This window comes from Rhinatrema bivittatum, chromosome 4 (genome assembly GCF_901001135.1).
Source record: "Rhinatrema bivittatum chromosome 4, aRhiBiv1.1, whole genome shotgun sequence".
Taxonomy (NCBI): domain Eukaryota; kingdom Metazoa; phylum Chordata; class Amphibia; order Gymnophiona; family Rhinatrematidae; genus Rhinatrema; species Rhinatrema bivittatum.
This window is the reverse complement of record NC_042618.1, coordinates 162,530,275-162,554,558: the sequence shown is the minus strand read 5'-3', so window position 1 is coordinate 162,554,558 and position 24,284 is coordinate 162,530,275. Positions and strand designations below refer to the sequence as shown.

The window sequence follows — 24,284 nt, the reverse complement described above, 5'->3', positions numbered from 1 at the left end:
TACAGCAGGGGCTCGCTAAGGGTTTCATGTTCAATTCCCTTCGGGTACAGGTTGTGGCTCTGGGTGCCTTGAGGGGGAAGGTTCAACGGCTGTTCACTTGCAGCGCGCATGGATATTGCTCGGTTTCTTAAGGGGGTCAAGCATTTGCAGCCTCCCGTCCGTCCTGTATATCCGGATTGGAGCTTGAATTTAGTTCTGCGGGTGCTATGTGAAGCCCCTTTCGAGCCTATCCGCAGGTCCTCTCTGAGGATCTGACTTTGAAGACTGTGTTTTGGTGGCCATTTGTTCGGCTTGTCGGATTTCAAAATTACAGGCACTGTCGTGTCAGGACCCCTTTCTGCGGATTCATGATGATCGGGTATCTTTACGCACGATTCCGACCTTCATCCCTAAGGTTGTTTCTGCCTTCCATGTAAATCAGACTGTGGAGCTACCAGGGTTTCCACATTGGTCTCGGGACTCTTCTCAGGATAGAGACCTTCATCTTTTGGACGTATGGCGCACCTTATTGCGTTATCTGGAGGTTACCAATGACTTCCGACGTTCCATCCATTTGTTCATTCTCTTTGGTGGTCCAAAGAAAGGGGACAAAGCATCTAAGGTGACCATATCTCCTTGGATTAAAGAAGCCATTTGCTCGGCATACATGGTCCGTGGACGTCAAATTCCTTCGGGTCTCAGAGCTCATTCCACTAGGGCCCAGGCTACTTCCTGAGCAGAGTGTCAACTACTGTCGCCTCAGGAGATCTGTAGGGCGGCGGTGTGGTCTTCTATTCACACTGTCACTAAGCATTATCGATTGGACGTCAAGGCTACTGATGAATCGTCCTTCGGTGAGAGTATTCTGCGTGCAGGTCTTTCGGATTCTCGCCCATTGTAAGGTGGCTTGGGTACATCCCACTTCTCTGGACTAATCTGGGTATGTTCAGGAAATGAAAATTGGTTCTTACCTGCTAATTTTCGTTCCTGTAATACCATAGATCAGTCCAGAGGCTCACCCCTTTCTTCAGATACCGAAAGACTGTAGTTGGCTAGAGTTTGGCTATGTTTTTTCACGAAGCTCCTTTTTTGCAGAACAGATTGATGGAGCAGTTATTCGCAGTTGTTTTGGTTTTTTGTCTGGGGCAAAGTGGTAGTTAGGGTTTGGTTGGTTGCTACCCTTCGCTCCTTAGTTCTGTTAGCATGGGCTTGGGTACAGGACAATACTGAGGGACTGCAGGTGGCACTTTTGTATATATAGCAGTGCCCAAAGTTTTTGTTCTATGACTCCATCTGTTGGTAGGGATACATAACCCACTTCTCTGGACTGATCTGTGGTATTACAGGAACGAAACTTAGCAGGTAAGAACCAATTTTCATTTCCGCATCCTTTATATTGGTCAAAATAACAATATATATGACAGTAAGTAATTTATGTAATACACAAAAAAGCTATTACTTAAAGATGCAGAGTTTTTCAAAAATATTTTGAGCAGAATTCCCCTAGAAGTTCACTGTAAGTGTCCCTTCCACCCTCTTTCCCTACTTCCCTGTCCAGTCTCCTTTCACGTTGCCCTCTCAGGCCCCAACTTCTCCACCTGCCACTCTTTCCCCTTCGCCTCTAGGTTCAACCCCTTCCACTCTATCTCCAGTCCCAGAGTTTGACCCCCTCTTAGTACTGCCCCTTACACAGTCTCCCTCTGTCGTCCCCCCCACACTCTCTCTATCTCTCACACACACACACACATGCGCTCCCTCTCCCTAGTGAACATATCCCCTCATACAGGCTCCCTCTCTCTTGCACACACCCACACAGGCTCCCTTTTACACACACACACACACACACACACACACATCCCTTCACACAAGGTCTTTCTCACACATACACCACAAACAACCTCACTCCCTCACATTACATACAATCCCTTTTTCACACCCACCAGTTCCCAATCACTCACACACATACACATTCCTTCACAATTTCTTCACAAAGGCTCCCTCTGTCTGGCACCCTCGCACATGCTCTCTCTCGTCCCCCCCCAGGCTCACAGTCTTACACACACGCACGCACACACACACCGGCCTGCACCATCGTCGCTGTGAGTGGGACGGGCTATGCTTGAGGTACGCCGTTGCCTGCTTCATCTTCACTGTGAGGGGGAAGGGCTCCGCTCGCGACATGCCGGGGCCTGCTCCATTTTCGCCAAATTCTGTGCAGGAGGGGAATTTGTGCAAATTCTGCGCTCTGCAATAGTGCGGAATTCCCCCAGAAGTAAGGGTTAGAAATGTCAAAGAGTAACCAGACTCAAGCCGAGTCAGTTGTAGAGAGAGAATGTAATGGGGACTGAGTTGGAGGGAGAGGGAGAGTGGTAGGAACAAGCAAGGGGTGAAGCTAGAGAGAGAAGGATTGGCTTGGTGGGGGAAATAGAGAAAGTGATCATGACAGGATTGGAGGAGGCAAGGGAGAGAATGTGATGGAGATTTTAGATTTACTTGCTTTTCCAAAGGCAAGCTAAAGGCGCTGGGGAGAGAGAGGCGGGACAAATTTGGTTGGTGGGGAGGACAGGAAGAACTTGAGTGTGCAGGTGATGGAGAGAAATCTAGTCCTGGTGCTGCCTTGGAGGAGGAAGGTCTCATGGTTGGAGAACATCAACCTGGTGCAGCAAGAATTGATCTTGTAGCAAGGTCCTGCTCTCTGGGTGATGCATTGTCCTCTTGCTCTGAGGGTGTATCTTCTAGGGCTAGTGCTCAGAAGGGAAGGGTTAGGTCGACCATCATAGTTGGTGATTTGATAATTAGAATGTAGATAGCTGGGTGGGTGTGAGGATTGCCTGGTAACATGCCTGCCTGGTGGGAAAGTGGTAGATCTCATGCGATAAGATTTTAGACAGTGATGGGGAGGAAGCGGCTATCATGGTATATTGGGCACCAAAGAAATAGGAAAATGTGGGAGGGAGGTTCTGGAAGCCAAAGTTAGGCTCTTACGTAGAAAACTGAAATGACCATCCAGGATAGCATTCTCTGAAATGCTCCCTGTTTCACGAGCAGGTCCCGAGAGGCAGGCAGAGCTCCGGAGTTTGTGTGTGGATGTGAAGATGGTGCAAGGAAGAGGGATTCAGTTTTGTAAGGAACTGGGGAACCTTTTGGGGAAGGGGGAATCTTTTCCAAAGGGTTGGGCTCCACCTTAACCAAGGTGGAACCAGGCTGCTGGTGCTAACCTTTAAAAAGGAGAGAGAGCAGCTTTTAAACTAGAACAAAGGGGAAGTCGACAGTCGCCCAGCAGCATGTAGTTCGGAGGGAGGTTTCTTTGAAGGATACTAATGAAGCAGGAGAGTTAGGGCATCCCAAAAGAGAGGTTCCAATAAAAGCAAAAGTAGTTCATGTGCCTATAAGTAAAGACTTATCTGAGCTAAAAGATTCCAAATTATCCCTGTCAACTGAAAAGCAGACTGTTAATACAAACAAAAAAACATTTTGAAATGTCTGTATACCAAGGCCATAAGTCTAAGAAGTAAGATGGGAGAGTTAGAATGTATAGCAGTAGAATGATGAGAGAGACTTAATTAGCATCTCAGAGAAATGGTGGAAAGATAACCAATGGGATAGTGCTATACTAGGGTACAAATTATATTGCAATGATAGAGAGTTGCAGCTTGGTGGTGCATTATGCCTGGGATGGCATAGAGTCCAACAGGATAAGGATCCTGCAAGAGACTAAATGCGTTATAGAATCTTTATGGGTAAAAATTCCATGTTTGTTGCTGAAGAGTAAAGCAATAGGAATATACTACCATCCACCTTGCCAAAATGATGAGACAGCTGATGAAATGCTAAGAGAAATTAGGGAAGCTAACCAAATTGGTTTTGCAGTAATAATGGGAGATTTCAATTACCATCCACAAAACAGTGCAAGTAAATGTAATAGTCCCAAAAAGGATTCATCAACAAATTCTCAGTTATTAGATTTTCACACTTATTGCGGCATCTCCACTGATTTCACAAGAAGGTAACTTTACACAGAGGTCCCCCGACACAGACCCGTGTTTTGCCGTGGCTGCGTCGGGAGGGACAGTGGAGTTGCCGCAATAAGTGTTATAATCTAATAAATGAGAATTTGTTGATGAATCCTTTTTGGGACTATTACATTTACTTGCACTGTTTTGTGGATGGACTTGCTGAAGTGCAGGTTTAGCTCATTGTGTTGCTTAGATTTCAATTACCCCAGTATTGACTAGGTAAGTGTAACATCAGAACATGCTTGAGAGATAAAGTTCCTGGATGGATTAAATGACAGTTTTATGGAGCAATTGGTTCAGGAACTGACAAGAGAGAGAGCTATTTTAGATCTAATTCTTAGTGGAGCGCAGGATTTGGGGAAAGAGGTAATGGTGGTGGGGCTGCTTGGCAGTAGTAATCATAACATGATCAAATTTGAATTAATGATTGGAAGGGGACAGTATTTAAATCCATGGCTCTAACACTAAACTTTCAAAAGGGAAACTTTGATAAAATGAGAAAAATAGGGAAAAACCGAAAGGTGCAGCTACAAAGATTAAGAGCATACAATAGGCGTGGACATTGTTATAAAAATACCATCTTAGAAGTGCAGTCCAAGCATTAAGAAATGTGGAAGAGAGGCCAAATGATTGCTAGTATGGTTAAAAGATGAGGTGACACAGACTACTTTAGCCAAAAGATTTTCCTTCAAAAATTGGAAGAAGGATCCATCTGAAGAAAATAGGAAAAAGCACAAGCAATGGCAAGTTAAATGTAAAACATTGATAAGACTGGTTAAAAGAGAATTTGAAAATAAGTTGGCTATAGAGGGCAAAACTCATAATAAAAAATTTGTAAAACTTATCTAAAGCAGGAAGTCTGCAAGGGAGTCCTTTAGATGATCGAGGGGTTAAAAGGGCATTTAGGGAAGATAAGGCCATTGTAAAAAGACTAATTCTTTGCTGTAGGGGATACCTATTCCACAGACTGTTTTCAAGGGTGACGATTTAGATGAACTGGCCCAAATCACAGTGAATCTGGAAGATGTGGTAGGCCAGACTGACCAACTGAAGAGTAGCAAATCACTTGGACCGGATGGTATACATCCCAGGATTCTGAAAGAACTAAAAAATGAAATTTCAGACGTATTTATTTATTTATTTAACAGTTTTATATACCGAAGTTACTAATCAATTCGGTTTACATTACAACAATAAAATTGACAGTATATAGAATAACAAGCCGTAAAGCCCGTTAAAACGGGCTACATCCCTCTGTCTCTCACCTCCCCCTCATTCTCTCTCCCCTCACTCTTCACCACCCCCCTCCCCCACCCACTCCTCTCCACCCTCCCTCTCCTCTCACTCAGTCCCCCCTCTCCCTCACTCCCTCCCACTCAGTCCCCCCTCTCCCTCCCTACCACTCACTCAGTCCCCCTCTCCCTCTCTCCCTCCCACTCACTCAGTCCCCCTCTCCCTCCCTTCACCCACCTCCATTTCCTCCCGGCGCCGTAAGCGCGACTTCCCGCAACCCTCACCCGGCTCCATTAACTCCTCTCGCTCCTGCCGGCAGATCTCGGGGGGGGGGTCACTCCCGCGCGCGCGGCAGTGACCCCCCCGAGATCTGCCGGCAGATCTGGGGAGGAGAAGTAGCGGCACCGCGCGCGCGCGGTGCCGCTACTTCTCCTCCCGCTCCTGCCGGCAGATCTCGGGGGGGGGGGGGGGGCGCGGGAGTGACACCCCCCCCCGAGATCTGCCGGCAGATCTCGGTGGGGGGGGGCGCGGGAGTGACACCCCCCCCCCCGAGATCTGCCGGCAGATCTGGGGAGGAGAAGCAGCGGCACCGCGCGCGCGCGCTGCGCCGCTGCTTCTCCTCCCGCTCCTGCGGCCCCACCGCCATTTTTTTTTTCTGATCGACATCCTTGCCCGCACATGCGCAGTAGAGCTGCGCTCTACTGCGCATTTGCGGGCCGTCGGTCACAGGCCATTTATAAGGTAGATGTCTTACAGAGAACAGGGAAGTATTGTAAGTAATTTGTAACCTATTGTTAAAATCATCCATTAGCTAACTTCCAGTCTTCAGGTACAATGTAAAAAGGGCTGCAGAGGTGATCCAGGAAACTATAGACTGGTGAGCCTGACTTCAGTGCCAGGAAACATCATGGCAAATATTATAAAGAATAAAATCACAGAACATATAGATAGCCATGATTTAATGGGACACAGCCAGAATGGATTTTCCCAAGGCAAGTCTTGCCTCACAAATCTGCTATATTTTTTGAAGGGGTGAATAAGCATGTGGATAAAGGTGAACCGGTAGATGGTAGTATATTTGGATTTTCAGAAGGCATTTGACAAAATCCTTCATGAGAGGCTTCTAAAAAAACTGAAATGTCATGGGATAGGAGGAGATGTCCTTTTGTGCATTACAGATTGGTTAAAAGACAGGAAACGTGAGTAGTGTAAAAAGGTAAACAGTGGAGTGCCTCAGGGATTTTTACTTTACTGGTGCCTTTTAAATGATCTGTAAAGAGGTACGACAAGTGAGGTGATCAAATTTGCAGATGACACAAAATTATTCAGAGTAGTTAAATCTAAGTGGATTATGATAAATTCCAGGAGGACCTTGCAAGATTGTGAAATATAATATGGACAAGTGTAAGGTGATGCATATAGGGAAAAATAACCCAGGAAAAAGATCTGGGTGTCATAGTTGATATTACATTGAAATCATTGGCTCGGTGTGTTGTGGCGGTCAAAAAAGCAAACAGAATGTTAGAAATTATTAGGAAGGGAATGGAAAATAACAAAGAGGATATCATAATGCCTCTGTATCGCTCCATGGTTAGACTGCACCTTGAATACTGTGTGCATTTGTGGTGGCTGCATCTCAGAAAAAGATATATTTGCATTGGAGAAAGTACAGAGAAGGGTGACCAAAATGATAAAGGGCATGGAACCGGCTCCCCTATGAGAAGGGCTAAAGAGGTTAGGGCTGTTCATTTTGGAGAAGAGACAACTGAGGGGGGATATGATAGAGGTCTACAATATCATGAAAGGACTTGAATGGGTAAATGTGAAACGGTTATTTACACTTTTGGATAATACAAGGATTGGGGGACACTCCATGAAGTTAGGAAGTAGTACATTAAAAAAATTGGAGAAAATTATATTCACTCTATGCACAATTAAGCTCTGGAATTCATTTCCAGAGGATGTAATTAAAGCAGCTAGAGTAGCTGAGTTTAAAAAACATTTGGATAAGTTCCTGGAGGAGAAGTCCATAAACTGCTGTTTATCAATAGGGAATAGCCACTGCTTGTTGCCTGCATTAATATCGTGGGATCTATTTAATGTTTGGGTACTTGCAAGGTGCTTGTGATTTGGATTGGCCACTGTTTGAAAACAGGATACTGGGCTTGATGGGCCCTTGGTCTGACCCAGTATGACAACTTTTTATGTTCTTATGAGGTCCATGAGCCTTTTGAAAGTTGGAGGTTTCTGATTTGATTGGAAATGTTTTTTGGATCTTGGGTCATTATTTTGTAAAGATTATAGAGGGAGAAAGGACCATAAGCTTCCCTGATGTGTTGAGAAGTGCCAGTGAAATATGTGGGGGTTTTGCATGTTAAAGCTCATAATGTGGATAATTTAAATTATAATGTAATAATAAATTGATAATGAAGAAGAATAAAGGTTACTGAATATTTGAGTGATGAGAGCATTGCAGAAAATAGTATGAAAGTCACCAATTCAAAGTAAAAAAAAAATGTTAGTAAGAAAGCACTCATTTATAGAGTAAATGAAAGATTGTGACCCACTGTGAGGAGAAACTCCAGTGTTAATATCATTTTGGGGAAAAGGAAGCATTTTGTTAGAAGTTCCAGGTGGAAGTTTTGGCTGCCCTTCCTTCCTGTCTGAGGCAAGAGAGCTGCTTGTTTCAAGGGGATCCTTCCCATCAGGGATGCAGAGAAAGGAGCTAAAGAAACAGTGTAAAAATCAGAGATCCAGAAGATCTGCTGACCACGAGTAAAGGAAAGCAAACATCACTGGGGACACTTGTCTAGTGTTTCACCACCCTGGGGGGGGCGGGGGGAGAGAAGTTTTACTCTCTGTGCCCTAGACTTTTACCAGCTTTATCAGTTTTGGAAGGGGTTTTGACCATCCTAAAAGATCCCTGCCCATCTGGAAACTCCAGTTTCTTAATCCAAGAGAATGGATGTTTCCCTGGCCCTGATAAGTGAATACTGCACAGATAGAGGGAAGAGACCACAAGTAATTGAGAAGAGATTTCTTTGGTGCTGCAGTTTTTGTGCCATTCAGCACCACTGTTAAATAGTAAAGACTTTTGGACACTAAATCAGTGACTCCAGAGTATTTCTTTTGCACTCACTTTAAGGATAAGTATCCTCCCCAAGGGAGTACAAAGGACCAAAATGAATGTATAGAAAGGATACCCCTGTCACTTTGGGTCCTGGTAGTTTACCTCCCACCCATACCTACATAGGATCCGGCCCTTGAAGTAGGAGGGAATGTGAAAGAGCTAAGCGGTGAGAGGTTCCAGCCCCAAAGAGTAACATATTCTTTTATGGCCCTACCTGTGGGGAATGGACACACTGGGGTGGGGGAAACAGTGGCGCACAAGGCTGCTGATTTTGATAATGACCACTTTCTACTGTGGCCACTGAATTGTGCACAGATTTCTGTAACTATAGAAATGCATTTTGATTTCTGCGAGGAGAAACTAAAGCAAGGTTTGTGTTTGTATGTACGGTGGGGGATGACTGGGCTGGCACCAGCAGCTTTTTAGGCAGATTACGGGACTGAATAAGTCAACCTTGTCCCACTTCTCCCTCCAATTCTGCCCAACCCCACAAGTAATAATGAGAAGGGGGGCGATAAAACACCTTGTGCCAGTCTAAGTGGTGTAGTTTTCAGGGTTGTTTTTGCAAGCTGTTGTATAGCAGAGAGAGCTGTACACAAGAGGAGGCATCTGCTTTCCTGCCCTTCACATTTGTAGGTGGGCTTCGGTTTTGTTTACCTTAGATAGTGCTGTGCAGCACCTTAGGGTTAGAGGTAGTGAAGACTAAGAATAGAAACACAGAAGGGAATCCTCCAGCCCTTCCTGACCTTGCTGTCCATTTCTTTGTGACTTTTCACAGTTGCATCTCCTCATGGGAGTGTCATGTTAAAATCTAGAGGGGGATGGGAGAACTACGCCATGTATTCCAGCTCTGGCACTATCTTTGCACACTGTATTGTGACTACAGCAGCTGTTTGGCAGATATATTTCCACATGAAGGTAGGATGGAATGGCTTTTAGTGATTTAAAAAAACAGCTCCTTGATATTTAATGACTGGCACAGGATGAGCATGAATTTAGCTGTAGGTGTCCAAGCAGAAAATTTTGAGAGGAGTGCACATCATGGAGCAGTCACAGTTGCTGGGATGAGTCATCTTTGCCAAGAATAATGGGTGGAGATAAGCAAGAATTCTAAAATTTCTTCAGGACTAGTCACTGTGTAAACTGTGCACTCTGTAATCTTGCCTTTGCTGTCCCTCCTCCAGTAATTTGTTTCGGGGTGGCAGGAGTGCATAGTGAGTGTATTTTTTTTCCCTAGTGAGTGCATTCTTTATCCCTATCCCCCAACTTGGTACAGCTCTCACTCTTCACCCTTCTTCCCCCTCACTAGCCAGATGCAGTCCTTTCTTCTCCTCCAAGCTCCCTGTAGCCCCCTTCTTCTTACCTCATCTCACTTGTTCTCCCAGGACTTTTGATTTTATTAGACAAACTAGGCAGTTGCCTAGAGTGCCAAAGTTTTGAGGATGGCAAAATACAGCCAGTGTGAGGCCCAGAGGGATGTTGTGCCAGAGCTAATACCACCAAAGAAGGGAATGGTGTGCTGGAACCATTGCCAACAGTACGAAGGAGCGCTGTGCTGGAGCTTCCTCTAATCGGAAGATGGAGGATAGAGTGCATGACCATAGGTTTGCCTAGGGTGCCAAATACTCTGGCACTGGCCCTGATACCTCCTCTCACTCCCAGGCTCACATCATCTTCTGTCCCCGCCCCCCCTCCCCCCACTCCTAAGTTTTTGCCAGCTTTTGTTCTTTGGGTTGTCTGGCCAACCCAGAAAATGCACTCGTAGCAGATGAGTGGGGTGAGTGCATTTTTTAAACTCTGGAGAAAAGGCTCAGGGGATGATCATCCTGGGACTGAGGATTTTCCTGGTTGTTCAGTGGCTTGGGGTGCTCTGTATGTTGGTAGTAAGTGTAGTTTTGACTAGCTAGAATAGATCTTGGTAGTCAAGGGTATGGCTTTGTCTTTGACCAGTTGACTAGTCCTCTTAGGGCATGGCTTAGGTTAAGAACATAAGAACATGCCATACTGGGTCAGACCAAGGGCCCATCAAGCCCAGCATCCTGTTTCCAACAGTGGCCAATCCAGGCCACAAGAACCTGGCAAGTACCCAAAAACTGTCTGTTCCATGTTACTGTTGCTAGTAATAGCAGTGGCTATTTTCTAAGTTAACTTAATTAATAACAGGTAATGGACTTCTCCTCCAAGAACTTATCCAATCCTTTTTTAAACACAGCTATACTAACTGCACTAACCACATCCTCTGGCAACAAATTCCAGAGTTTAATTGTGCGTTGAGTGAAAATGAACTTTCTCCAATTAGTTTTAAATGTGCCCCATGCTAACTTCATGGAGTGCCCCCCTAGTCTTTCTATTATCTGAAAGAATAAATAACCGATTCACATCTACCTGTTCTAGACCTCTCATGATTTTAAACACCTCTATCATATCCCCCCTCAGCCGTGTCTTCTCCAAGCTGAAAAGTCTTTGATTGGTCTTGGAATCATGGGGTGCATCTTAGCATGAGTAGGGCTGCTGGATACTTTAAAAATTGGAAAACCTGTGGGATTGGCTGATTACTGTATTGTAAACTATTTTCTTTTCCTGTTTTTGATAAAATCCCAAATTCCCTAAATAGGCCTATACTGGAGAAGTTGCTGCAACCTTTTTTGTTTCTTTTTTCAAATACCTTCTTTCTACCTACCAGAAAGGTGAAGAGGATCCAATAGTAACCTGGCTTTAGTCCTGGGATTTAGTAGAAATGGGGTGGTAAGTTCTTTTGGTATGACAGGCTTTTGCAGCCTCTCATGCTGGTGGGTCTTAAGCCTCTGTTTTGCTGCAGTGTTTAGTCTATGGTTGCTCATCCTTCCTGTGGGAAAGAATTGCTCCTGTACTTAGTAATTTTTTTAGTTTTGTTTATTTTTTGCATTTTTCCATGTTGTTGCATCTGGAAATCTATAGTTCCTTTGCTTTCTTTTGTGCAATTTTTCACTAGGCCTTGTCATAGATTTTTTTTTCCCTGGTGCTGCCTTTACCATAGCCGGCCCCTCCCTCTGGAATTCTCTTCCCATGTATCTCCGCCTTGAACCTTCCTTACCCAACTTCAAAAAAGGCATCAAAACCTGGCTTTTCTTACAAGCATACCCTGACTCCAATCAGACCTAAACCCCCTCCACTGCCACTTCCAATTCCCTTACCCCTTCTAATCCGTTGATGCATCCTAGGGAATTGCTGATTTTGTAAATTTGTTAATTTTTTATTCTCAGTTTTTTAACACAGTTCCTATCAATTTCTCTCTCCCCTAGCACTTCACTACCTTTCTCCTTCCCGCAACTTCTGCGCTTACTGTCACCTGACCCCCATCCTCTCCTTTTTCCTTCACTGCTCCACCTCCCCCCTCCCTGTTATTTGTAATTTCCTCTTCCTCCTTTGCAATGTTGATTGTGAACCGGCATGATGTGTCCTATGAATGTCGGTATATTTTAAAAGCATTTAAATAAATAAAAAATAAATAAAAATAAATAAATGTTATGAAGCTGAATGCATATTTTGTGTTCCTTTCCTTGAAGTGGTGTGAAGAAAGGTTAGGATAGTCAGCTAATGTATTCTCAGGGCTGTGATTGCATCTCTGTGCTCTTGTAGGTACGCATTGCATTGCAGTTGGAAGATGGATCAAGGTTACAAGATGACTTTCATTGTGGCCAGACACTCTGGGAGCTTCTCTGCCACTTCCCACAGACCAGGTGAGCAAAATGTGAACCAGAGCCACTTTTTCTGATGATATTTAGGCCTTTATGCAATCTGCAGCTCCTCTGTGTGCTTATGGGTCTTATTGTTCTGTTTGGGTTGCTGCTCCCGGTCAGCATTTATCACTTGCATCCTGGATAATTCAGTTGCTTCCAGACTGCTGAAGCTCACATCCAGTCAGTCACTTTTTCTCTCTGAGGTATGTTAAAGGGTAAACATAATCACATTCTGTAAAATGTCAGACTTTGTATAGCTCCAAAGAGGCAAATTGCCCTCAAGTATTGAAGACTCCACTCTTTCAGCAATGAAATTCTGTTTATTGGGGGGGAGGGGGTACATCACCTGACTAACATGGCCACCTAAGAGCTAAGCTTCCTTTGATGATGCTTTAACCTGGATTTCATTGCCCTTAAGCACTCCGATGGACAGAATAATTGTGATGCTAGTGATTTTTAATGTGGGTTGGCTAATTGAAAGAATCTTGTGGATCTTAAGGATTTCTTGTTTACGGATGGCAACTTTGGCTCGAAAGAGGTGCGAATTGCCTCCATGCTGAGCTCCGTGGAGAAAACCAGGCCTACGGAGGATTTGGATGACTCGCGTTTGAACAAGGCAGTCTCACTTGTTTGGGCTTTCAGACCTAGATTTGGGATTTGAAAGCTGTTAAGGGAGAAATTTTAGATGTAGTTGCTGAGGCGAGAAGTTGAAGATACTGGCAAGAGAGTTGAGGATGCAGAGCAGTGTATCAGGGTCTGTGCTGAGAGAGTGACACGGCTGCAAAAGGGAATTTTAGTGTTTGGTGCAGGCGAATAGAGAGCTTGCTGGTTTATTTATTTATTTAACATTTTTATATACCGAAATTCATGTAGCAATGTTACAAATCACTTCGGTTTACATTATAACATTAACAAGCATGTAAGAATGCGATTACATCGAACAGGGAGATAAACTTGGATCAAGGAACTGGGGCATAAAGTACAATGAATTCGATAAAGTAATGAGATTCTAGACTAAAACCTGGCTAAGTATCTAGGAGTCATGGTACATGGTGCACATATTTGGATAGATTGAGGGGAGATTATTGGTCTGGATTAAAAGCTTGTTCGAATAGCCAAGTTTTGAGTCTCTTTTTAAAGGTGATTGGGCAAGGTTCCTTCCGGAGGTCTGGCGGTAGAGAGTTCCATTGCGCAGGGCCCGCTGTGGATAGAGTTCGTTTATTTAATGAGGTTTTGATGGGAGGGGCAAGGAGAGTATCTCTATAAGCCGCTCTCACCGGTCTGGTGGGTATATGTGGTTGAAAAGGGATATTGAGTTCTAGTGGAATGAGCTTGTGTAAAGATTTGTGTATGATTGTTAGTACTTTGTAAGAGATTCTAAACTTAATTGGGAGCCAGATAAATTAGAAGATATCAAAAAACACACAAGATGATGTAACCTCCGAACAGACGGTGTCCCTGAATCAGGTGAGTATCTTTAGATTGTTCTGTTATTGTGCTGAACATATGTAAAGCCATTTTATGGTTGGGAGGTTTGAAGGGTATGAAACAGGACAAAAAAACCGGAGTGTGCACTTAGGGCACTTGAAACTGCTGGCAGAAATAAACCGTGTGACGACATAGAACGCCTTCATCGCTTCTGTGTTAAAGAAACTGTAATGATAAAAGTTAGAACCATGGGCAAAAGCAATTCAAAGGGAATTGCCATTGAAATTGCCTACTACCCTGAGAAGGAGGAGAGAGCTGAAACCTGTTACTGATGCTTTCATAATTGAGCATGTGCGCTAGTAATGGCTTTTTCCTTTAGGACTTCCCGTTACTATTATTTTCAGTATTTCCAGTGTTTAAGTGGGTAGGCACAGGCATGATAATTGGTTGAATTTATTAGGGCTTCATGCAGAATTATACTCTTTTTTTTTTTTTTTTTCAATAAAACAATTCTATTAGTGGTTCGACATTGAAAATGTGTTTGCTGGAGGAAGCCAGCAAGGTGTTGAGAGAGGTGGGTATTACAGTGAAGCAGGGAGCCCTGTATCCTAAACGACTACCATGCAGAGAGCTTTCCAAGTGGCAGGGAGTCAATAAAGGTGGAAAGAGATTGCGTCGGAATTCTTCCAGCAGTGTTTTGGCTGGGGATGATATCACATGAGTCTTCTATTATATCCAGATTTTTGGAACTTTTAACAGCTATCTTCGGTGGTGGTTTACAGGGGACCAGTCTACTTTTGATAGTCTACTTGGTTGGTTTCCCATCGATAGCAGGCTGATTTAGCCATGCTGTATGGGAGCATGTCGCAACCTTCGTAGGCGGAGCTTCCCTCAGTGAGACACAGAGCTTGAACTCTGCATCTGCGTGGTGTGTTCCCGCGCAAATCAGCCATCTCTCCCTCAGTTTCTTTTTTTCCGTGGGCTGAATGCACGCGGGCTTTCTCTCAGTGAAAAAATATTTTGTCTTTCGCGATTTTTCAGCATTTTTTCTCACCAACATGGCACCGAAACCTTCTGGTTTCAAGTATTGCCAATGCCGGAAAATTATGTCTTTCACAGATGGACATAATTATTGTTACATCTGCCTCGGGCCCGATCACAATCAGGGATCCTGTCGTGATTGTGGACGGATGTCCCCCCGAGCGCGCTGTCAACGAGCAGAACGCATGGACCGGCTCGGGGCATCGGGCTCATATGCCCCAGGTCCGTCGACGCAGTCTTCGCCCGGCTGGGTGAAGAAACAGACGATGCACCATAAACGGGCCTCCTCCCTTGGACCACAGGAGAAGCCTCGAGACATGGCACAGTCGGGGCCCAGGTAATACACACCTACAGTGCCCAAACAATTGAAAAAGGGGTCAAAGTTAGTTCCCCCTATCGAAAAACAAAGATCGGCTGCGTCGTCCAGATCACAGAGATCTGTTTCCGGCTCTTCGCACCGTACAACGCCGTCGCCGTTGTATAATACGGCGCATAATCGACGTACGAAGCACTCGACGCATGCCCCGTCCACGACACCATCGATGCATGTTGAGCCGCCTACGACGCATCACGCAGCCCCCACGGCGCCATCGACGCATCATGCGCCGTCTACGACGCCATCGCATCATGTGCCGTCTACGACGCCATCGCATCAAGCGCAACAAAAAAAGTAATTGCATCATGCACCGTCTAAGAAATCAGCGACGCATAAGGCGCCTCCCACGATGCCGTCGAGCAGGGAGCTCCTATGACGCCGTTAGCGCCACCACCTTCATTAAACATAAGGAAAAGAGGCATCATCACACACATCTGCAAAAACCATGTAGTTCACACAGTCACCGTGTGCATACGCACAAGTCTACATCAGCTTCAGTACACTCGGGTCAATCTTCGCATTCCAGAGTAACTCTCAGATGTGGAGTATCTCTCTGATTCACTTTCTCTGTCCTCAAGGACGAGTTCCATATATTCGGATATGTCATCTGTTTCCAAATGGAGGACTCGTTCCCTGCCTTTACAAGAACCGCTACCTAAGAAACACAAACCTTCTCATGAGTTTCCACCCGTAAAAGTCATATCTCCTGAAGAAGTTTTGCTACCAGCAGCACCTACTCGTCCACCTTTAGCAGTAGGACATACTGTCATGCCAAGTGGAGCTTTGCAAAGGCAATGTCTTGAATCTCTCAAGCGTAGTCTGTTCTTTGATGACCTAGAAATCTTGCAAGGAAATAATAATAATGCACCACAAGATTCTCCACCACCATCTTTGCCTCAGGAAACCTCTCCTGTAGATGACCAGGTTCCTACAATACCTATGCCGGATCCGCCTTACAATCCAGAATTGCCAATCACATCGTTCTCGTCACCTAGTTTCTCAGCGGGCCTACCCTTGAACCTGCTGGACACCCTACCAGAGCCCTACTCCCCGCCAAAGGACCTTATATATTCAAAATTTATTGAAAAAGTAGGGGCACTCCTTATTGTGGAAACCAGAAAGGTGTCAGACCCTGGCTCTGAAACGCTTGGAATTTTGAAAATATTTGACATGCCTCATGAACCTACTGCTTTACCTCCACATGCAGTTCTTGAAAATGTTCTTCAGAAAATGTAGGAAAAGCCGTTTACCACGGCTTCCACCTCTAGGAAAACTGATTTGAAATTCCGCATGAGGAACTCGTCCACATACACCTCAGCCCAGCTTCCTCACAATTCAATAGTTGTGGAATCCGCAATGTCTAAAGCAAAGCGACCAAAACTTCACACTAATACGCCGCTGGGTAAAGACAACAGGTATTTGGACGAATTTGGACGAAAATCTTACCATTCAGCAATATTGTCCTCCAAAATTAGTACTCATCAATTTTATATAACACTATCTTTTTGAATCCTTACAAAAATTACGGCCTCTCTGCCTTGCAGACGACAATTCTTTACTACAGTCCTTTACCGATATAGAGGAAGGATTGCGGCATTTATAGCGTTCCATCTATGAGAATTTTGAAACTTCTGCAAGAAACTCCTTGGCAGCGATCGCGGCTCGTCACATAGCTTGGTTGTGCGCATGTCCATGAAAAGTTGGCTGATATTCCCTGCAAAGCTCAAAACCTTTTCGGTGATCAATTCGCAGAGACTGTTTCTAAGTTGAAAGAACAAAACTTAGCGGTTCTGTCTCTCACAACACCTATGGAATACCACTCTAACTCCAAAAGGTGTACAGTCCAACTTAATTGAAGAAAATCATACTCAAGAGGTCAATTTCGCCCTTATTCCTCTTTCCGACCGCAACCATTTGCACAACCGAGGTCGTCATCTTCGCAAGCTTCGTTTCCTCGACAACGTTCCCGTCAGCAATGACCAGCCAGGCAGGGCTCAACACCCCAGCAAAAACAGCCCCCGGCTTTTTGAAGTCGGTCCAGCTACCATCACTGCTAGAAATTGGAGGACGCCTGCAGTACTATCAAAACAATTGGGAATCCATCACTTCGGATCGATGAGTCCTACAAATACTGAGGGAAGGGATTGCAGCACTAATCCAAAGAGAAATTTTTACCTTCACTTTAAAGGAAGATCGAGCCTCGCTCTCCTGCGGTGATACCTAATAGTCCCTCCCCCAGTTGAGAATTCCTGAGGTAATTTCTGAGATCCCTCAGAGGTGTGCCTTGGTCCGGTAGCTGGTTCCCAGCCTGAACTTAGCTGCTGAATCAGCTGAAAGGCAGTGGGTGCAGAAGCCGAGCGCAGCGGTGAAGGCCAAAGCCCTCTCTCCCCGCAGCCAGAGACTGTTTCTGTACTCAGCCAGTAAGCGCTGAGACCAGGTAAATAGAGAAGAACTTCTCTGATCCAGAGATGTGGAAGGGCTTCGGTAAGTCTTTCTTCCGGTCTCCTTGCTCGGCATGCCATACCGACTTCGTTCCTGATCTCCGTTTGGGCGAGGGAAGGGAGTTCTGAGCGGGTTAAGAGGCCCCCTGATGGGCTAGGCCCCGTTTTCGGCTCTGTCGACTCTCCACATGGCGATCCACAGAGGTGCTATTTTCCCCCTTTGGCTGTCGGCCCGCACCACGCGTACCGGCCTTCTGTGTGCCTAATGTCTCAGACCTCCCCGAGGGTCGAGGCCTTTCGGAACTGGGGTAAAGTTCCTCCTACAGGAACTCGGTTGGGTCGTAAACATGGACAAGAGCAGCCTCAAGCCCTCCCAGTCCTTAGAGTACCTGGGGGCCCGATTCAACACCAAGCAGAACAAGGTCTTCCTCCCCTGAGGAGGAGGAAACTGATGGACCAAGTACGCCAGTTGATAACCACAATGTGCCCCAAGGTGTGGGACTATCTTCAGGTCCTCAGCCTCATGGCATCAACACTGGAAGTAGTACCGTGGCGAGGGCTCAAATTCGGCCTCTCCAACGCTCCTTACTGTCACGCTGGAACCCACTGTCCCAAGACTACTCAATTTGCCTCCACCTACCGATGGAGATATGCTCTCGGCTCCAGTGCTGGCTACAGGAAATCCACCTAAGCAAGGGCGTAAGCCTATCCCCACCGAGCTGGATCGTCCTCACGACAGACGCGAGCCTCCGAGGGTGGGGAGCTCACTCTCAAGAGCTAACAACAAAGGGAAAATGGACCAAGGAAGAGGCGAACTGGAACATAAATCGCCTGGAAGCTCGAGCGGTCAGACTAGCATGCCTGCAGTTCAGGTACAGGTTCCAGGGGCAAGCGATACGGGTGATATCAGACAACGCAACAGTGGTTGCCTACATCAACCACCAAGAGCCACCAGGTGTCTTTGGAAATAGACCCCCTTATGGAATGGGCTGAGTTAAACCTCAAAGGGATCTTGGCCTCCCACATCACAGGAAAAAGTCAATGTTACAGAGGACTTCCTCAGCAAGGAGAGCCTGGACCTGGGGGAATGGACACTGTCGATCAAAGGCTTCCAGCTTCTAGTAAATTGCTGGGGCCTTCCGGCCATGGATCTACTGGCCACATCTCAGAATGCGAAAGTCCCCCTGTTCTTCAGTCGCAAACTAGATCAGCACTTCCAAGGAATCGACGCCCTCATCCAGACCTGGCCAGAGGAGGACTTAATGTATGCCTTCCCCCCATGGCCTCTACTGGGCAAGATCATCCACAAGATAGAACACCACAGAGGTTTAGTCCTCCTAGTGGCCCTGGATTGGCCCAGATGCCCGTGGTGCGCAGACATGTGAAGGCTCCTCATGGGGAGTCCTCTGTGCCTCCCCCCACACAGGGACCTTCTCTAAGCAGGGCCCGATTCTTCACGAAGATCTGTCTCTCTTCTTTCTTATGGCCTGGCCCTTCAGAGGCCTTCCTGAAGAAGCGCGGTTACTCGGCAGCCATGATCACCACCTTGCTTCGTGTGCGGAATTTCTCAACGTCCCTGGTATACATACAGATCTGGAGAATATTTGAGACCTGGTACAAAGAGCTGTGTGGTGCCTCCGTGAATGGCCAAGATCCCCATGATTCTGGAACTTTTACAGAACGGCCTGAAGGAAAGGGTTGTCCCTCAACTCCTTCAAAGTCCAGGTAGCAGCCCTCTCCTGCTTCAGGGCTGAGCTGAATGGAAACAGTCTGTCGGCACATCCGGACGTCCCGTTTCCTAAAAAGAGTTAAAAAAAAAACAACAAAAAAAACAAACAAACTCCAACCACCCTTAAAGTGGCCGGTCCCCCTATAGAACTTCAATCTAGTATTGGACTTTCTAGCAGGTGTTATACTTGAACTTGGTTGTGGGCCTTTGGGTAGTGGAGAGAGCTGACTCCACCCACAGGGAGGAGCCCTGTGGGGACTCTCCACGACAGGCGGGGTCTCAGCAGTGATGGACACAGGAGTCTGAGAGATATTTATTATACAGCAAAGAGAAACCTGAGGAGCAGGTTAGTAAGCTCAGTCCAGAGTAGGAAGATGGTTTCTCCGGTAGTAGTTCGCAGAGCGTGGTGACCCGGGTAGTACTTCCCTCTAGGTAGCTCTTGTGCTTGGTAGCTCTGGTATTGGTCCGCAGTGTGGGGTAGGCCGGAGATAGATGTTTGTAGCAGGCACAAGGTAGCTTGGATCCGGTAGTGGTCCGCAGAGCGGGGTAACCTAAGGATCCACAAAGCAAGAGAGAAGCAGAGTTGAATATCAGGTCTAGTACTCACTCCGTAGCGTAGCAGTAGAGATATCGTTGTAGCAGCAGCGGAGACCCGGAGCATAGGAACACTGAAGGGGTCATCCGTAGAAGTAGCAAGAGGTACTCACTAGGCTGGTAAATGTGAGACTCGTAGAGAAGGTTCTCTGAGGAGCGGATAGCCCTGAGTGCAGCAAGGCCCCCGAGGAGCGGGTACCTGAGTCACTCAGTCTGGAATGCAGGAACAGCAAGGAGAAGCATCTCTGAGGAAGGAATTGAGCAAGATGGAATCCTTGCTAACTCGTAGGTAGGAAAGTCCGGTAGGCTTAAGTACACGTAGGCAGTGATGTCATGCGGAGGGGACGCCCCCGATGTTCCCGCCATGACATGGATAAAACGGAGGCAGGTGCGCACGTGCCCTAAGTTACACCTCATTCAAGGTGACGACCGGGATCGCCCACGCCATCCCGGGAACGCCAGGGAGGTCGGCGTGCAGAGGTGGCCATCTTTGCCAGAATCTGAGCTACAGGGCAAAATGAAGTGACCAGCAAAGGTCACAGCCGTCTGTGACTGGGCGCAACAGTACCCCCCTTCTTAGAGCCCCTCCCAGGGGGTTTCAGCTTCCTAGAATGAGTTAGATGGAATTGGTGTATCATGTCTTTGTGAAGGATGTTGACAGCAGGTTCCCAGCTGTTTTCTTCTGGTCCGTATCCTTCCCAGGAAATTAGATATTCCCAATGCTTTCTCTTACGTACATCCAAGATGTCATCCACTTTGTATGCGATGTCCTCTTCAGCATCAAGAGGCTGTGGATCTGGAGTCTTGCGAGAGAACTGTGAGAGGATGAGAGGTTTCAGAAGTGAAACGTGGAAAGCGTTGTGTATTTTCATGGATGAAGGTAACTTTAGGCTGTAGGACAAGTGATCTAGGCAGCGAAGGACAGAGAAGGGTCCAATGGAGCGTTGAGCGAATCTGATGGAAGGCAGCTTGAGGCAGAGGTATTTGATACTGAGCCATACCTTGAGTCCTGGCTCAAACTGGGTGCTGCTCTGTGATGAGCGTTGTATTGCTTTTTGGCCCGTTGTCCTACTTTGTGCAGAAGGTCCTTAGTTTGAGTCCAGAGTTGGTAAATCTCTTCAGCTGTAGCCTGAGCCGCTGGTGATGTACCTGACAAAGGTATTGGAAGTGGTGGTAATGATTGACAACCATATACGATCTGGAATGGAGTAAATCCAGTGGCAGAAGCAGGATGAGTGGGGAGTCTGGAAAACTGAGGACAGAGGGGCACCCAGCCTTCCACCTACCACTTGGTGCAAAAGAAACCCCCGGAACAGCCACGTGAGTCCAGCTGGAGAATCAGCGTGAGCGGAGGGACTTGCCCCGAGTGATGTCATCGGTAAGCGACTGCCGCTATAAAACTTGGCGGCAGAAGCTGAGACCAGGGGAGTCCGAAGAACGGAGGAGAGAGGGGCACCCAGCCTTCCACCTACCATTTGGTGCAAAAGAAACCCCAGGAACAGCCGCGTGAGTTCAGCTGGAGAATCAGCGTGGGACTCACGCTGATTCTCTCAGAGGGACCTGCCCTGAGTGACGTCAGCGGTAAGCGACTGCCGCTATAAAACTTAGTGGCATTCGGCGCACCGTCACCGCCGGCGTGCCTCCTAAGGGGCGCGTGGCTTTGTCCGGCTTAGTCCGGCGAGGGCTGGCAGGCTGGGACTTTGGGATTTTGGACTTTATTTTTCGCTTGTACACTTCCTCTCTGGTGTCCTATGGGGAGGAAGAGAAAAGTAAAAAATATTCCAATTTCACCTATAACTCCAAGGGGCCCCATGGATGATCATGTCACCAGACTGATTGAAACGCCATTAGAGGACAGTGGGGAGGCCCAGTTTTTGGCTTCCTTTAGTCCTGGCAATGTTCAGAAGTTACCTCCGCAACCGATGGCACCATTTCCAGATACTCTTGGGAATTCTGAAGTTGAAAGTCTACCTAAAAGGACGGACGAAAATGTCTAAATTAGATGAAAATCTCTCGCAAATGAATGCCTCTTTGACAAGTATTGTAAATGATAATAGAGTCCAGATCAATGATCAGTGTAAGAAAGTGACCTGTTTAGAACAGGAAGTGGGGAAATTAACGTCTAAAGTTAAGATCTCCAGGATACAGAGACTATCCATATTAAAGATAGCTTCTCTATCCATAGAGAATTAGAAAACTTAGAAAATATGGTAAGATTAACAATACGGAGATTTTTATATTTCCCACAAACCAGACTTCTCTCCCCTATGGAAATGTTAAAAAAAATACCTAACGGAAATAATGCAATATAAAGACAATGAGATGCCTTTGATTTCAAAAATTTTTTATTTTCCTAGGAGAGATATAGTTAAAGTTGGGGAACAAGGGGCAGACTTAGCTGATACATCTAGTATTGGAGTTTCCACATTCCTACAGGAATCTATTGACATTATCCAACATAGATCAACACTCTTTGTGTCATTCCAATTAGAAATTGAGAAGGACAGGGGGGGGCGGAGTCAAGATGGCGCCGCAGTAGGTCGCACCGTGCTGCTGCTCCGGCGTTTTTTTCTGCTAAGTAAGGTTTTGTGCCGAATTCTGCTGAATTCTGCCTCCCAAACGAAAAGGCAAACAGAGAGCATTTCCCTCGGCGTCTCAGTTACCTCCAGGGCAGCGAACCATCGCACAATGCGCCATCAAAACCGAAGTAAGCGGGCTGGTTTCTCCGGCTGTCGGGTCGGTTGAAGGAGAACACGACCCGACCACGGAACTGTTTTCTCTCAGCCCGTTAGATCAGCGACTACCTCCAGCGGAGCGGGAACCCTCAACATTGAGCCCGAATGCAGGATCCGAAGTGGGTGCCATGATTTTTCGGGCTGAGGGAGATGTGTTGAGAGTGCAGAATGCCCGGAGCCCCAGTTTGTCTGGAGAGATTGTAGCCGGAGGCCTTGAGCTGAGCGGGGAGATGAACCAGAACAACAGAAGTGGTGAGATCTTGCCTTCCTTTACTCCCCTTAAGCCCAGTGAAATTATTAACATCAAGAAACCGGAGGTAGTCACTATGGAGTCCTTGTGGACCTTAACATCAATATTGGTAAAGTCTTTGAATGAATGTTCTGTGAATATAAGCACTTCATCATCTCAGCTATGCACAATAAATGATAATTTTGGGAAAACTAAATTTGAAACCATAGAAAAATTGAACAAAATGGAAGAAGATTTGAAACATGTGAAACAAGTACAAACTACTATGGTGCAGAACTTTGGGACCGTGAATAATAAGATTGAATATTTGGAGAATGCGAATAGGCACTTAAACCTTAGGATACTGAATTTTCCAAGGGTGGTGGGAGAAATTCCCCGAATTATGATTAAGAGATACTTCCTGGAAGTTCTAGATGTTTCTTCAGACAAATCTCCACCACTGGATAAAGTCTATTTCCTACCTGCCCGCAAGTCTCATCAAGGACAAATAACATCTCCCAATGTTCTGGAAAATCTTACAGAATTTCTTGAATCATCTGCGTATGAGGTGGCGGAGAGAGCTACTCTCTTGATTTCCTTCTTCAATGACAAGGATTTGGGAGACATAATGCGGGCTTACTTTAAGAAGCCCAATAAAAACTTCATGGGGGCTAATGTTGCTATATACCCTGATGTATCAAAAATTACCCAACAGAGAAGAAGGGCCTTCTTAGAGCTAAAAACTGAAGTTTTGGCTCTTGGAGCGTCTTACTTCTTACGTTTTCCATGTAAGTGCATAGTGAAGTATGGAGAAAATACACATATATTTTATTTATTTATTTATTTATTTATTTCTTTTATATACCGACATTCAATCGAGATATCACATTGGTTTCCAGATAACCAAGAGAATAGGGCGTAGTCCGCCCTATTTTACATTATAACATGGTAACCAAAAAAAAAAAAAAAACAAAAACCAAAAAAAACAATTATAACATATTATAACAGTGGTACATGGAACAAAAGGTTATAGGATATAACAAAAGGTTATAGAAAATAACATATGTACATGAATGTGTTGTTGATAAAATAAATTTAGGATTAGGGACTTGTTGGTTAGGTAATTTAGGAATAGAGGTGGGGGGGATGAGGGAAGGGAGGGGGGAAGGTGGGGTGGGAGGAAGTAGCGGAGTGAGGGATTCAGGGGGGTGAGAAGACTTGAGTATGGGATGAGGTGTGTTGCGTACCAACCAGAGCAGCTCAAAAACTTTGTTGAAGGGAAAAAAATTTCTCTTCAATTAAATACCAATGTCTGATCTATATGGTAGATTAAGGTTTATTATTTAAAGCTACACTATTTCGTTAAAATATTTCACTTGAATCTCCTAATGTTTGCAGTTACCTGCCCCCCCACTATGCTTGTGGTTAAATGGGTTTTTAAGGTCAAAAGAGTCTGATATGTTGTTTTCCTTTTTTCTCTTTTTTCCTTTTGAATTGATTTTGTGCTCTTTTGTAAACCATATTTCTGATTTCAAAGTGGATGCTTTGTATGTTTATTTGAAAATTGATAAATAAAGAATAAAAAAAAAAAAGAAATTGAGAAGGACAGATTATTTAAAGAATTCTTTAAATAT

At 45.6% G+C, this 24,284-nt stretch overlaps 1 protein-coding gene across 3 annotated transcripts in view; it reads left to right on the top strand.

Moving 5' to 3' along the window:
* Positions 1–24,284, top strand: part of ASPSCR1 (ASPSCR1 tether for SLC2A4, UBX domain containing) — a 249,279-nt gene that overhangs the window by 32,722 nt on the left and 192,273 nt on the right. For all 3 annotated transcript variants that reach the window (XM_029599053.1, XM_029599052.1, XM_029599054.1), the window contains one exon: positions 11,977–12,077. In XM_029599053.1, coding sequence (XP_029454913.1) covers positions 11,977–12,077 — 101 coding nt within the window. The remainder of the gene's footprint in view (positions 1–11,976; positions 12,078–24,284) is intronic.